General features: G+C 37.0%; 1 protein-coding gene and 1 long non-coding RNA gene across 3 annotated transcripts in view; one reads left to right on the top strand and one right to left on the bottom strand.

Moving 5' to 3' along the window:
- Positions 1 to 16932, bottom strand: part of LOC309509977 — a 961882-nt gene that overhangs the window by 702222 nt on the left and 242728 nt on the right. The window lies entirely within an intron of this gene.
- The window catches only part of gpr158a (G protein-coupled receptor 158a), a 107497-nt gene that overhangs the window by 79559 nt on the left and 11006 nt on the right, over positions 1 to 16932 (top strand). For both annotated transcript variants that reach the window (XM_082184966.1, XM_082184965.1), the window contains exons 6-8: positions 9896 to 10005; positions 14820 to 15058; positions 16703 to 16841. In XM_082184966.1, coding sequence (XP_082041092.1) covers positions 9896 to 10005; positions 14820 to 15058; positions 16703 to 16841 — 488 coding nt within the window. The remainder of the gene's footprint in view (positions 1 to 9895; positions 10006 to 14819; positions 15059 to 16702; positions 16842 to 16932) is intronic.

The following is a 16932-nucleotide window of genomic DNA, read 5'->3' as shown; positions in this document are numbered from 1 at the left end:
CACAATTTAAAGCCATTTCAGAGTAAGCATATTTAAGGCAAGATTGAATATTGCGAAGAGGCTGAAAAATATGAATATTTATCGATATAGGCGCACTAATGTAAAATGATAACTCAGGATTTGCTTCAGTGTTTTTTTTCTCAACCTGGTTACCGTCTGGCTCTCTGTCGTCTCACGCCACGGCAACTGCGTTTTGTTTGTGTTCTCGAGCCCTCTGAGGAATCAGCCACTTGAAGCGTTGTGTGTTTTGTTACGCTCCGAGTGCGGTGAGACTTTCCTGCATCATGCAAAATACAGTCTCGCCTCACCGATCTGGGCAACGTTGACTTCCGTCGCCTCCTCTTGGCTTCCCCCCCAGAGTTCGCCACGTCCCTCGTCTGACTCAGAGCTAGTGAGCCAAAATAACCACGTGCCTGTGTCTTTTTCCACTGCTATGGGACGACCATTAATGCCTCTGCTAATCGGATTAGCACGAATGGTCCCGTAAGGGGGGGTCGCTGCACATCTGCAACACACTGATAATTGCGCAGCCTCAGATGTTTGTTCTTCTTTGTCTTTCATGTTTTGGATGGGGCTCTGGTGCCGACACACACCACACAGACACACGCACAGAGGTCAGGTTACATTCATTCTCATTGATCTTTGGCTGTTGTACGTGTGGATCAGCTTTCAACCGGTCATCAATTTGAGTCCATTATGCAGAAGGTTCATCTTAGGAGTGAGTGGCATGCAAGGGATGATGTGTATGTTCAGGCATATCATCGTACTTCTTTTACTGGAGACTGAGCACAACGTGGGAATTGTCTGTTTTTGGATATTATCTGCAATATTTGCAAATATGTGCTGTTTAATGTACCAGAGCTAACTTCACAAATGTATCCCACAGTGCACTGTGTTTTGTTTGACCTTCAATTTCCAGTGTGACAAATAAATGAGAAGTGATGTCGTGTCATCATTTCATCTGGTTGCAAAATACTAAGACATTTTTACATAAAACTGGATTAAATGCCAAGTAACTGCTCCACATATCCAAATCCATACTATATAGTATGCCATAATATAGTATGCCATGAGCAGTCCATCAAATAAGTGGAACTTACGAATATGCAGCATCATGAAAAAGTAGGCAAAAATCAATGCAAAAACTTACCTATATATATATATATATATATATATATATATATATATACACAACTGCAGTTTACAACTTAAAGGGATAGTTCACCCAAAAATGAAAATTCTGTCATAATTTAGGCTACTCACCCTCAAGTTGTTCTTAACCTGTGTGAGTTTCTTTCTTCTGCTTAACAAAAAAGAAGATATTTTGAAGAATGTCGGTAATCAAACAGTTGACGGTAGCCATTGACATTGAAAAAAATACTATGGAAGTCAATCAACTGTTTGATTACTGACATTCTTCAAAATATCTTCTTATGTGTTCAGCAGAAGATAGAAACTCACACAGGTTAAGAAAAACTTGGTGAATAAATGATGACATAATTTTCCTTTTTTGGGGAACTATCCCTTTAAATAAACACTAGAGGCAGTAAAACACCAATCACTTTAATTCCTTTTCACACAAATTATGATTTCAGGGCCAGATATAAATTAATGATTTTATTTTATAATATGTTTTAACACTAGAAGTGCCAGAATTCCATAACTACTAGAACTGCCGCGAGCAGTCATTTTGACCGCTAGATTCCAAACTCTATATCTTTAATGATACATACCCAATTGAGAGATTAATGCATTTATTGTATTAGGATATATTTTAAAAACAAAACAACACCAAACTGGACATTTAAACAAGTTTAATTATACATTTATAAATAATATCTGTAGATGTCCTGAACAAAATAACAGAGTTGCCTATGTTTTCATGTTTCCACTGTTCGATCGCGCCTGCCGACACACACACACACACACACACACACACACACACACACACACACACACACACACACACACACACTCACACACACACACACTCACACACACACACACACACACATACACACACACACACACACACACACACACACACACACACACACACACACACACACACGCACCATATTATAGCATTGCAGTCTTGACATTGCAGCCTGTTCATTATAGCCATAATAAAATAGTCAACCTAACATATACAAATTCCACTGCTCTGTTTATATAGTCAGTATAGCCTCATACAATTCGTACCATTTTGCACGTGTGAAGAGGATGATTTTTTCCGTCGATATTGGAACGTGAGTGAAGTACAAAGCCTATAATAAAGTAGTTTAGTTTAAAATAGTTTACCATCCAAATACATCGCAAATGTTGAAACATTTTGATTCTAATTAGAGAATTATGTGAGCCTAACGCCGCTTACTTTCACTTTCGCTTATAAAGTATTTCATTTTGGCTTGTTTATAGTTATTTTTTCATTCTTGTTCTGTTCTGAATATCATTACATTTAAATTATTTGTTGTTGAATATGTTTTGTGTATTTTTACCACATTTTATTGTTGTGTATATTGGTATAGCCTATAATAATACCGCGAAATTCAGTGCGGTCAATATGACCGTCTATGGCCGAAATAGGTAAATATGTTCATTTGTTTTTTTGCCTTATGTGCAATTTATATGAAAAACATTTTAAATGAAAATACAGACACTTTTAGGAAAAGTCAGGTACCGGCAGGATTTTATTTATTTTTTCAACAAAGTTATTGCAGATATAAAATTCAAAACGGTCAAATTGACCGCCATGGCACTTCTAGTGTTAACCCCAAAACACTTTTACCATAGTGCATGATTTGTAAATAACACATTTTGATGTTTGCATCACGTAACCAGCTCCACTGTCTGAAATGTTTATAGAATTCACATACAATTTTAAAGTATGCAGTGTATACCTCACAATATATGTAACGGACTTATAGGCCAGTAAGAGCTGTCCGTGTAAACCTCACTCCCCTGGCCTCAAAAGGAGCACTAGCGATTGACGCTAGCGGCTGCATTCTTTCTTTAGTGTCCTTGTTAGTGCGCCCGCCGAATTGAATCCCGCTCGGAGCGGGTCGAGTAGGACCAGTTACATATGCACTATGCAAGAATTCTATACATACTTTAAGTACACAAATGCATCTGTGTGCTGCAAGCGAGTGTACAGATTTAATGTACTTCCTTTCATTGGTCTGGTAGATAATAACTTCATTGCTGAAGGGGGCAACATAGTTACCTTTAAATTTCTGCGTCACTACATCGGCTATGTTATTCAGGTTACCTGTGACAGTTTAACTAACTTTCACTTGCTCAGCAAGTTTCTCTTCAAACTGCTGCTTCATATTAGTTGACCTGAAAAGGGAAACTGAATAGATGACGACAGTTAATGCTAGGTCTGGCTTCCTTCCGCAATAACGCTGAGATGCAGTGCATACTTGTGTTATGTAATGAATTGTGTCCTGACACATTAAAGGCCTTTGAAACGCTGCAGTTCTAGTCACTCCTGTAGTACACTACTCCTGACAGAGTACATGTTTCATATCTTTCAACAGTGATGTCACTTTAGTTGAGATGAATATTACGCTGACAATGAAGTAACCCTTGAAAGTAGTGCTGTTTACTCTGCATCAGATATTTATGAGAAGGTGTAGAGTGTTAGTTTTGCATGGTTTGTCAGTGACTGGTTAAAACTGTTGAGAGTTCTGCTGGAGGCGTGTGGTACTCCCAGTTCTAATTAAGAGCTGGCCGACTGGATGCTCCCCTGACAAGCACAACACACACACACACACCACTTTAGTCACTGGACCTGAGACAGCTATCACACACACACACACACTACAGGCACTACATCTTTGAAACAACACATTCCTGCCCCACTGGACGGTAAAAGTGCATTTAAAGGGGTCATTACAATTATCTGAGTTTAGCTTTTCACATCCCTTTTACCCTCTCTGACCCTTTTTGCTACCGTGCCTTTATGAAACACCCCTTTTGGCCATATGTTTGGCCTTGTCTTAAAGGAAAAGGTTCACTTAAAAATGAAAATTCTGTCATCATTTACTCACCCTCAAGTTGTTTCAAACCTGTATGAATTTCTTTTCTTCTGCTGAACACAAAGGAAGATATTTTGAAGAATGTCGGTAACCAAAACCATTGACTTCCATAGTTGGAAAAAAATACTATGAAAGTCAATTGTGATTGTATCAGGAACTGTTTCCTGAAAGCATCGTTAGCAAACTATGGGCTAGATTTACTAAACACAGTCAGATCATTTCCATAATGACCAGTCCAACACAATCTACCAAGAGCAGAGCAAATTAGCGTCTGGTTTAAGACATGCTTTTTTGGGGCATTAAATAATTGTGCAAATACCAGTAAATTGACTAGCGCACACCTTAGTAAATCAACTTGTATGATTCATTTAAATACTCTCCTCCCATACATTTTGCATCTGAAAGGGAAACTCCTACAAATGCATATGCAAAAATAATCCTATCCACGTCTTTTCAGCGCAAATTTTGCACTGCTTGTCTTTAGTAAATTCTGACAATAGTTTTTTTAACACAAAAGATGGTTTGCGCTGGCACAAGCTGTTAGTAAATCCTGTGTGGCCATAAAGATGAGTCCCACCTTAATATAATAAAGTTATATATTTATTTGTATAGTGCTTTTCACAGTACACAGTTAACAGCTTTACAGAAAGACAGACTGCTTTTGTATAGTAATTGAATTGTAAATGTAAGCTAACTAAAATAAACACTAAGAACGAGAAATGTTTAATATCACAATCTATAGCTTCGGTTACATAATAGTATATGAAACATATAAGTTAAAATAGATGAATGGTCGTTATAACGTAGTTCAAACTTTATATAATAAAGTGATTTTGCCTGATTTGTAACCAGGCACTTAAGCGATTACCCATAAAACGTGCTTTGAACCAATCGGATTGCTTGGTTCCTAAGGTGGGACTCATCTCTACGGTGGGACTCATCTCTTCACCACACCGGCCGGCCCTAAGGTTGCAAGTTCTGTTGTTACTAACATAGTGCAACAATTTAGTGTTTGCCAAAACCTTAATTCCAAAGGATTTTTGCAAACAGTATCGCAAACTTGTGTGGTCACAACTACAGCTCTCAACCTGTGGTTAGTTTCTTGTTAGTGAATGAACCATAATGATCTGACATTAATTGTGATCTCGCAATTGAATAGATTGGTTAGTAGAAGTTATTACTGCACTTGATGTCATTAATGATAGTTCTGTATGGTTGAACCAACGTGGGTCAAACGACAGAGATGTGTCCATGTTACTTTGGTGTTTGGAAACTGTTGTGACTAGCTAGTTAATTTAACGATTGATCATACTATGGTGATTCAGCAGAGAGTTACATTGTTATACTGGAACTGATTCCCAAGCATTGTAAGCCCAAGATTGTAGAGACCGTTAGTAATAATAGTTTCAACAATCGACCTAGGCTTACGTTGCTTTTGGGAAATGATTGATGTGATTGTTACAATTGGTGCAAATGCTGATGACAACTGACATTAAAGGTTAATTCACCCAAAAAGGAAAATGATCCCATAATTTACTCACCCTCAAACCATCTTATGTAGGTGTATATGACTTTCTTCTTTCAGCCAAACACAATCGGAGTTATATTAAAATATATCCTGGCTCTTCCAAGCTTTATAATAGGAGTGAATAATAACTGATTTTGAAGCCCCAAAAAGTGCATTCATCCATCATAAAAGTAATACATACGGCTCCAGGGGGTTAATAAAGGCCTTCTGAAACGAAGCGATGCGTTTTTGTACGAAAAATATCCATAACTTGTTATTATAACTTGTAATCACTAGCTTCCGGTAACGTCTGTTCGCGTGTTCACGAGACTGTCGAGTTCCGGCGTATGACGTAGGATGTAGGAGTAGTGTAAGCAACAATCTCAAGCTCCTCTGACATTTCTCTTTAAAAATTCTAATTCGTGACCGGTGTTTTGTTTTGCTCTATCCTCTGCGCTTCTGCCTTCGTCATTACGTTGTGCGTCAGGTCAAGGGTCACTCTTCAGCCGGAACTCGACTTGCTTACGTAAGGCAGTGATTCTAGTTTATAAAGTTAAAAATATGGATATTTTTCTTGCAAAAATGCATCACTTCGCTTTAGAAGGCCTTTATTAACCCCCTGGAGCCGTATGGATTACTTTTATGCGCTTTTTGGGCTTCAAAATCTCAGTTACCACTCCCATTATAAAGCTTGGAGGAGCCAGGATATTTTGTAATATAACTCTGATTGACTCTGAGTGTTTGGCTGAAAGAAGAAAGTCATATACACCTAGGATGGCTTTTATTATGGGATAAATTATGGGACAATTTTCATATTTGGGAAAATTAACCCTTTAAATGAAAGAAAAAGAAGCCATAAAATAGTACTGACAATTGACGAGGAGCTATTGTGATGGAAGAAACAAAGCTTTTTGAAACAGGAAACCAACTTTGAATCACTTCAACCATTTTACACAACATGATTTACTGTGTCAAAGCGCTCAAAACACAGGTGACATCTGCTGGTGACGTGTGTAAATGCAACTGAAAGACTTGCAGCCACAGTGACACAATGCTTTGAAAAATACTGCCATATATTTTCTTTTAAGGCTGATAAAAGGTCTTCTTGTGGTTTTATATATTATATTGTCTATTTAAAAAAAAAAACACTTGTCAACGAAAGGGCAACTGAATGAATGTGCCACTCATAGTCAGTGTCTAAGCTGTTTGAGTTTCAGAGGTTCAGATGCGTGACTGAAAAACACAAGATGAGTTTTTATTATGCGTTTTCTGTTATAAAATAAGCTTATATGCACCTGACATTACAAATTTGTATTCTGTAAACCTGCATGCACGTCTTTACAAATCACAAAAATATCATTATTTCTAATTTGATTGTTGAGTTTATTGTATGTTTAGGGCTTTTAGATGCTCTTTCATCAAAATTAAACAACTTTTTACAATTCTCAATGGATAAAATAAAGTATAAATAAATGTTTCTTACAAAATATGTCTCATTGTGCAACATTAAATGAGTTGCAAATGCCAAACTGCTTCTCATATTGAATTTAAATAGCAGAAATAAATATATGATGATGTACAACTTCACTATTCGCTCATGCCATCCTTTAAGATTAGTGTCATCTCATGTGTGAGGGAGCTGTGCATACGGATGTATCTTAGACTCTGTCTTCAGTTTTTCTCAAGTTAATTATGACAGAAGAGTCTGTGCTGGAGCAATTCATCTGCTCTGAATCATTTTTCCATAATCAATTTAATAATAGAGCTTCCTGAGAAGTGAGCAGACCGTTGTTAATAGATTACACAGAGCGTCGTCGCATCGCTGTTTGCACATAGAGAGATTGAGCGGAGGCCAGCGCGCGGGGGACAGAGGGGGGTTTCTGGCGGCACAGCTGTGAGATTCTGCTTCAATTACAGTTCACCTTTAGTGTCTCTCTCTCTTTCTCTCTGTGGATGCAACGGAAGTGCTGTGATGTGCTGGAATTCTCTGTTAGATTCCTTGGCATCTGACGGGTTTGTTTGGAGAACGGTGGCAGATAAGTATGATGGATGTATAGATCAATAGAAGCGCACATCACAGTCACATCAAAGAGATTATTTGTTTTTGTTTTATAGGTTGAAGGCTTGATGTAAGTGATGAGCAGAGAAATGAAAAGCGAATTTCTGATTTATGCACTTTCATGTGTTCTCAGAAAAAGAAAAAAACAAGCTGTTGACAGGATGTTAGTAATCCATTGGTTCCTTGCACAAATTAAACAGTAAATATGTTGTGTGTATTTTTCAGTGTTAAAATTAGGACGTTGTAACGCTGATATCAACAGAAGACGAAGATGAAGATAAATCCAAGGTTTATTAAACAAGCACTAACAAAAGAGCCAACAATGCGAGACAGTGTGGTAAACACAAACAATACCGGACAAAGAAGTGAACACAAGGAGGAACTTATATACACAGTGATGATGATGTGCAGGTGATCAGGTGATGGCTGATTGTGTGTGGGAATCATTAGGAATGATGGGAAATGTAGTGCCGTTGAGGTGTGTGACAGGCATGTATATTCCACATGTAATTTTAGTGTAATCAGTTAAAAAAAAAGAAATTAATAAAGTAATTTAATTGAAAAAATACCTTTCAAAGCATAGTGGTCTCAAGACAGTTTTACAGCATCTTAAAAATGTGGCACTCATGATGCGAGATGTGACACAACAGTCACAACAGTGTTTCGTCTGCCACAATGATGTATTTTCATTATCTTCATTTTGGGCTTTTTTTTTTTCAGCAAATAGTGAAATATGTTGATAATAGCAATTATTAAATCAGCAGATGTAATTAATTTGATTGAATAGTTAAAATACTTTATTCTATCCCAACACATTAAATCGGTCTTTGTAATGCGTGATTGTGATTATTCAGTTACGGTATTCTTTCATCATAATGTCTAGTAGACAGTAAGTGCACCAAAAACAATAAAACAAAAATCATGTAATTTTGAGGATGGGGTTGATGGTTTTCTAGGCGCAAAAAATGTAAGCCATTAGTTGCTAAAAATATCCCGCTTCTGATAAAGTGCACTTAATTGTGTTGAGTGTGCACTTGTATACTTCAAATCTTAAAAGTATATTTAAAAAAAAAACTTTATTTGCAAAGAGTTAGAGTACACATTCATGACTGTTTCTTAACACACTTTCAAAAAGTGCGCTCTGCAATAATTTGAAATGAAAAGTTTTACTTTAAAGTAGCCTATATTTTAAATCATTATGTTTTTATAATATTTTTTACTAAAGTACACAGGTAAAGTCAGTTAGTGGGTGAAATAAAGCACGTTTAAGATCAAGTAATTGTCAGGGTTCTGTCACTTCTGTCTAGTTCAATTCTTGGTGACAGAGCTCTGACACTCCCGGTTTTGTCTGGTCTTTGTCTGAGTGCACGGTTACGAGCGTGCTCGAGCCTACGTGCCTCGTTACGTGTGCGGGACATGGTGTTTGGATCCCGGCACGTCGGTCTAGTTTGGTTTTCGGTTCTCTGTCGGGATTCAGACGTCCATGCTCCGCGTGTTTGTCACCTGTCCTCCCTCGTTACCTGCCTTGTTTGCTCCCTATTTATTCTCCCTGTGTTTGCAGTCCTGTGCCGGTTCGTCGTCATATGTACTCTGTGTTTCCCTGCTGTGTGCTTCAAGTCAAGTCAAGTTAAGCCAAGTCAAGTCAAGTCTAGTTAGTCAAGTCTGTCTTGTTTTCCCCCTCGGGGTAGTTTTTGTTGTCTATTTTGTTTTATTTTTTGATGAATAAAGACCCATCTTCCTACAACTGAGTCCTCGCTTCATTCCTCACCCACAAACCTGACAGTAAATGCATTTAATATAAATGTATAAACTAATTGTCACGATTGTGGCTGTATCAAGGAAGCGCACGACAAAGGAGTGGTCAAAATGAAACATATTTTAATAATCAAAGAGAACACAGTGGAGAATTAGCATAACAACCATTTAGCACCAACATTGACGACACATGCCTTATTCCTACCCAATAACTAAACTTAACAACGTACTAACGTACTAATTAGGAGTTTATTGAGGGAAAAGTCGTAGTTAATAGTGAGAACTGGACCCTCAAATGTGACCGAAATTTATGTTTTCTTTTTTCAGTTCCATTTTGTGCTTCTAGCAATTCTGAAATTACACATTTTACCTTCAGATATTAAACTTTAATTAACTTTTTTTATCCTTTAACCATCAGTCAAGGACAAAACAGCAGGGACATTGCAAACATTTCCTTCTCGTCTGAATAAATTAGACACCTAGTTATTAAAATAAATGCATATTCCATTTGAGTGCTTGCTTGTTGTTTTCCAGGTGGTGATTCTGTACTTCCAGCCGAGTGTTTTCCGCTGTATCCTGCTGCGATGGGTTCGTCTGCTCGGGTTTGCCACGGTCTATGGAACGGTCACCCTCAAACTCTTCAGGTACCCGTAGAACTTGCAGTGTTGTTATTATTTTGGTCACAGTCTTAGTGATAATTATCTTGATTGATACCAATCTTAATCCTCCTAGGAATGGCTAGAATGAGATATTGAGAACGACTTACAGTCTGTGAGCGGAGAATGACACATTGTAATCTCTGAGAGTTTTGAGATTGATGCCTCTGAGAAATAGATATGCTGCTCCAGACAAACACACACACTCACTCACTCACACACACACCTAATAGTGCACACACACATTCTGGATGACTCACAGACCACAATGTTATTAAATGTCACAACTTGTACTTTCCTAATATGGCAGATGAGGTGGAACCTGCTGAGATCTTTGCCATTTCAGAATCAACGCTGAAAAAAACAATAAGGCTGGATAGGTTTTAGGTAGCAGATTGGATAGTGGGCGAAAGAGTCAAAGGCTGGGCGAAAGAGACTGAACAGTTAGCTAGAATTCATCTGTTCCTCATGGGCTTCAATTAGTGCTAAACCAAAATAACAAATATTGATAGCAACTTAACATTTTTGACACACTGTTGTGGGCATACATATATAATAATAAAAACATTATTCTAAATTAATTTCTGTTTGGAATAATTATATATTTTGTCAATATTATTAAAATAATATATTTTTTCCTAAAATATATATTTTAACTAGCCTGGATGCCAGCCGAACTTAGCCCCGCCCACAAAATTTTTTGGTCGGGAAGTTCGGTCTGGACCATCTGGACTCGTTCCGTTGAGGAGCTATTATGCCCGAACAAAAATTGTTCGGACCAATCAAATTGTCAGGGCGGGCTTTATACGATGATGGACAGATGAGCAACGTAACGTAATCATCCACGTCACCAACGAGCGCTTGGGTTGAATTCGTTTACAACACAGATGACTGCCGCTGGAGAATTGTTATTTCACGAGTTCACACTTACAAATAAGTCAGATAGAATAAATGCATATTTGGCGTGCTGTCCGAGGAGAGGGCGGGCTCGGTATTCGGCCCGAACCCAAAGTGCTCCCCCCGTATTCCAGGCTGTGGAAGAACAGGCCGAGAGTGAGTGGAGGGATGCTGAAAACTGTCATGGAATGTTAGGTGAGTTGACAAAGTGAATAAATATATGCTTCCTCTCATGCTGATAGTGTAGACCAGACGGTCATTGTTTGATGACAAGTTGATTGGATTGATTATTTGAACGTGCTCCTCTCGAACTTTGTTTATAAAACATTATGTGTAGATTCCGCCATCGCGTCTGTTATAGAAGATATCGACAGCGCATTGATTTTAAAAGAGGAACAGAGAACCACGATCAAGTCATTTGTCGATCGGAAACATGAATGAAAAACATACATCACTTACTCCGTTGCTCTGATTGGTTATAGGTCTATCCAATTGAGTGCAGAGGCATTTTCCTTCCTGGTTCGGTTGAAACACGCCCCATAATCAAAGCTCAATGGAGCAGTATCAGACTCACATTCTGACTAGAATCTGAGTATGACGACGTCAGGCTATATTTTAACTAGACTCCCGACAGTTTTCTAAATAGAGCAGTTGCTTTTTTGATTCACACTATTATACAATTTACATATTCTGACTCTCCTGAACTTGTGAAAAAGAATTGTCCTCAATTGTACTGAATGTGCATTTCTAATGTACTTCAATTCTTAAAAGTATAATTTAGAAAAACTATACTGTGCAGATAAAGCACAAAGCTCTTGATTATAATTGTAAATGTAGTGTGATATAGTACATAAAGTCCTATTTAAGTGGGTCAAAAAACACTTTAAAAATCAGCTAACTGCACTTAATATAATTTTAACTGTAGTACATTTTCATTTAATTGTAATTAACATGCATTTAAGTGTCTGAAAACATTACTTTCAGATTGTAATAAAGTATATTATTTTAAAGTGTTCCTATCATGCTATTTTAAAGGTTTCTAATTTTGTTTTAAAGGTCTCCTACAATAGGTTTACATATATCAATGGTCAAAAAAACACTTTAATTTACATGTAAGCAAAACACATAATATACATTTCAAATCAGAGTCTGAAAATGGTTAGTTTGAAGATTCGGTCTTTCTAAACTCCTCCTTTCCGCGATCCTGCTCTGCTTTGATTGGTCAGACGGCCCAGTCTGTTGTGATTGGTCTACCGCTTACAGCGCGAATTGGAAACCAAATGCCTATTACCCTATCTGAATTTGCATGCAAAGTGGATTCACAGCTCAGAAAACAGCATCTTCTCACCATGTCGACAACACCAAATTATTCCAGGCTTCAGCTACAACTTCAGGGTTTTGAGGGCGGGGCAAAGGAAACGTTGTTCACGGGCAGCCAATGAAAACCATAGGCTGACATTATGCAAATTCTTTACATTGTTATGTAGGTTTGTAACAGGAAGTGAGACTGGAATTGCTAAAGGCAATGATCAAAATGTCGTGCATTTTGATCTTTAAAACTTTGCAGACCTTTAACATTCACAAACAGCTGTATTACACACTACATGAAAGGTAATATTCAAAAAAGTATAATTGTGGGCACTTTAAAGTTTATTATTTCTGTGATAAGTACTCCTTTTAAAAGTGTGCTAAAGTATACTTTTTCACAAGGGTACATGAGATATCTAGAAGCATGTATTGCTTGTTTCCTTGATTTTAGTCATTAAATAAACATTATACTTTAGCTTTGTCATCACTATTATATTTCATAAAAAGTTCAGATTCAATACAGACTATTATTCCATAAAAACTTAAGATGCTATAAAGAAGGGCAGCATGTCTAGAGTGACCCTCTAATGCACGTTTTCTTACTCTTCTTATATGGACTTCATTTCCTGTATGACCTTGCAGCATTAGCCTCTCCTGATTTAATTGTGATACCCTTTTAAGCACAGTTAATGTTTGTATTATCCCTAATTTTCCATTAAAGTAAACGTCCTATAAAGTGTCAGAGCTACATGTTCCACAGCTAGTTCATCAGGGGTAAAGTACGTTTAAAAAAAAGATTGACTACATCGTTAAGCTACACAGCTAAATGTTTTGTTGGGGAAACCAGAACAGGAGGTACTTAGGAAAATATGACCACAGTGTGTTACATTTTATTGAATGGTTTGGACAACAAAAGTAGAAAATGAACTGTGGACAGTCTGAGGGTCTGGCCTCCGGAAGAATGGGATGAATGAGGATATGTGGAGGATCTTTAGGAACATTTACAGAAGATAATGTGGGCTTGACAGTATGATATGTGCTGGAAATGACCTAATGGAATTCGTATTTAAGGCATCAGAAAGGAATGGCTTCTCTTTGGATCTGGACAGAAATGGGATGATACTTAACTGGGGTGATTTATTTTAATTTATTTTTTTTACTAGACATTGTGGGGCGTAGACAACACTTTATCAGGGTGACATACATGTATACGTTTGATTGATTTGACTTTGAAAGAAAGAATGGTAACACTTTACAATAAAGTTCATTAGTTAACTACTTTAGTTAACATGAACTAAGAATGAACAATACTTCTACAGCATTTATTAATCTTAGTTTATCTTTCTTTCAACATTTACTAATTACATAAGATGTTTAATTCGTTAACATTAGTTCATGCACAGTGAAGTAACATGAACAAACAATGAACAGCTGATTTTTTAACTAACATTAACAAAGATTAATAAATACTGTAACAAATGTATTGCTCATTGTTAGTTCATGTTAGTTAAAACAGTAACTAATGTTAACTAATTAACCTCATTGTAAAGTGTTACCGGAAAAATAAATAGTATTATGCCTAATAAAACACAAATTTACATTTGCTTTCGTAATACACATTCATGACATTATCAGTTATTTTGAAACTTTAACAAACTTCTTTTAAAATAATAACTTTCCATGCCTCTCGAACGGCCACATTTCCTATTCAATCAATCCCGTTGAATATCATGTTCACTCGAAATTACACCACATTATGGAAGTAAAATGCTTTACAAATGCAGACTTTAATAAATGTCAACAATTGTACACTTCCACAAGGTGCTATTTTAAGTCCACATCAGTTCCGATATTGAGGTGATAATGACACAATCAGGGCGTAAAACGAACTTTTTTGCCACGCCTGCCAATGGCCAGTGACTTGAGAAAATTTACCAGCCATAAATATTTTTTTTACCGCCCATGAAACTGTTTTTGCAAAAACAGGTTTGACACCAAAAATGTAGATACCAGTGAAAATTCACAGTTCTCTATTCCAATATTGATACCACAGCTCACATTACTAGCCTGAGTAATATACATTTAAAGTATATTAAAGACAAGGAACAGTAGTTTTCAAGTAGATTAATCCTTATTAAAGTTACAAAAGTTATTCAGTCTTGAGCAGTGAATGATTTTCTTGGTTCTTTGTTGTTGATTAATATTAAAAACCCAGACAGTATAGCAGAAATATTAGGCTGCTGTCACTTTAAGACCTAATTCACAGATCCAATACACTGATACCAGTACACATCTTTCTCTACCGTTAATGTTCACTCAAGACATAACCGACAATGTTTACTAGGATACTCGCTAACATGGGCATTTTTGAAACTTTTTGTGAATTTGTCCGTTTAAGTGCAAGAAGACGTGAAAAAAGTATGTATGAGACGCAGTGGCGTTCACGTTTGTTTACGTTTATGTTTTCACAACACTTCATTGTTGGAATTTAAAAAAAATATTAGCAGCCAACTGGCGATTGACACCATTTCATATACTGTTATATATAGTGTTCATTTTAGGCCCTGGATAGAATGGTTGTTTTCATTGTTTTCCAGGGTTCTCAAGGTGTTCCTGTCACGTACAGCCCAACGGATCCCCTACATGACCAGCTGGAGAGTGTTACGTCTACTGTGTATAATCCTGCTGATTGTGTTATGGTTCGCAATAGCCTGGACCTCCGCTGTTTGTCAGAATCCAAACAGACATCACGCTCTCATCAGTGTGGGCTTCACCACTGATGGGCTGCAGTTCAGCATGTGTCTGCTGGACCGCTGGGACTACATGATTTCTGTGGGTGAGTGAATCTGTTACCTAAGAGCTTCCTTTATGACTATTTGGCATTTTAATGAGCACCAGCTTGAATATATTATCAAACAGAATCAAAGAGTCTGGATGAAATGTTCCCAAAAATGGATACTTATTTATAGAAAGAAAGTAGAGAGAATCTCTTCAAGGCACTGTTTAAAGGAACAGTTTACAGAAAAATGTAACTTACAGCATCATTCAAACTCGTACTGTTCTAAACCCGAATGACTTTAGAAGATGTTTAGTAGAATGTTCACACTGCACATTTCCATATAATGAAAGTGAATTTACACTTTACACTTTCACACCTATCACACTAATGTGATATATTCCAAGTTTTCTGCAGCCACTTTGTGTGAGGATAACGCAAACTGTCTAATCAACCCCCTGTGAATAAAGAAAAGTGCTTAATTGTATAGAAATGTGCACTTATAGTGTACTTCAAATATTCAAAGTATTTAATAAAATATCAAATAAAAGGGCACTTAAGTGTATTTTTGTCATGCTTTATAGAAGGATACTTATTTGACTAATTAAAAAACATGTAAATTATTTTAACTATATTTTGTTATTCAATATTACATTTAATATGTTTTAAATGTACTATATTACAACATCATTTTGTTTACCATAAATGCGAACATTCGGCAGAACACTTTAACTATATTTCAAAGACACTACAAGTAATTGTGAAAATATTTAAAGATGTAATTACAGTAAGTCCCACTAAAGTGGGTCAAAAAGCACTCAAAACTTTAGCTATTCCATACTCTTTATAAAAGTGTGCTAAAGTGTAGTTGTTTTTTAAAGAACCTTTCAACCTTTAAATAGCTGTTTGCTGACAGTTTGTAATCTGTAACATCTGTGATCATCTTTGATGTGACAAAAATGACTTATTATAATCTTACGACTTGATTATAAGTATTTTGTGCTTGAGTTTTCAGTAAGTGATGACAAAACTAGAATCTGTTCTTGTAGATACTGAGTCCTGACAAATGAAGTGCATCTTGCCTAAATTGTAAGAGTAATGTGGTAGTATGCTAATCCGGACATAGCCATCGTGGTAGACCATTGCAGGTCATTATGTTTGAAATACAAGCCAAGGAAGTGATTAATCAAGTCTGGCTTGGCACTAATTGCAGACATATAGCGGAGCTCACAGGAAGCATCAGCCAGGCTGTGACGAATTGAATTCAACACAAATGTTTATCCTGATGTATTTTTCTCAGGCATGGCAAATTAGAATGTGCCCAATCTAACACCTGGATCAGTAAACGTCACATTGATGATGACAGATTTTCACTGGGGCAACACATGTTTATTGATGTCAGGCCAGCTGACTGGATGACATTGTATGGGGTGTGCCAATAGGGGATGGGGAAGTTTAAAACTTTGGACTACCTTCCACAGCTTCATTTGTAATTGTCTGTCAAGCAGTGTCCAGAGAATACAAGCAATCTAGATGCCTTTTATTGCATTCATTGAATGTCTTTTTCTCTATCATTCTGGTATTTTCAATCTAGCGCTATATTGGTTTGTAACAGAAAGGTTTTGACATCCACATCATTCTCTGGTTGATCTGGGAACTGGTATGTCATTTGGGTTTTAACTCTTTACTACCTCTCACAAACAGCTGAGTTCCTGTTCCTTCTGTGGGGCGTGTATCTTTGTTTTGCTGTGAGGACCGTCCCCTCAGCGTTTCATGAGCCACGCTACATGGCCATCGCAGTGCACAATGAGCTCATCCTCTCTTTCATATTCCACATTTTAAGGTGAGTGACTGCCATCAAGTACTTCCTCCTTTCCCTCCTATCCCTGTCTTATCATTATTAAAGGGGACCTATTATGCTCCTTTTTACAAGA

Source organism: Leuciscus leuciscus (genome assembly GCF_965113295.1).
Source record: "Leuciscus leuciscus genome assembly, chromosome: 11".
NCBI lineage: Eukaryota > Metazoa > Chordata > Actinopteri > Cypriniformes > Leuciscidae > Leuciscus > Leuciscus leuciscus.
The sequence above is the reverse complement of the archived record's forward strand: the minus strand, read 5'-3'. Positions and strand labels throughout refer to the sequence as shown.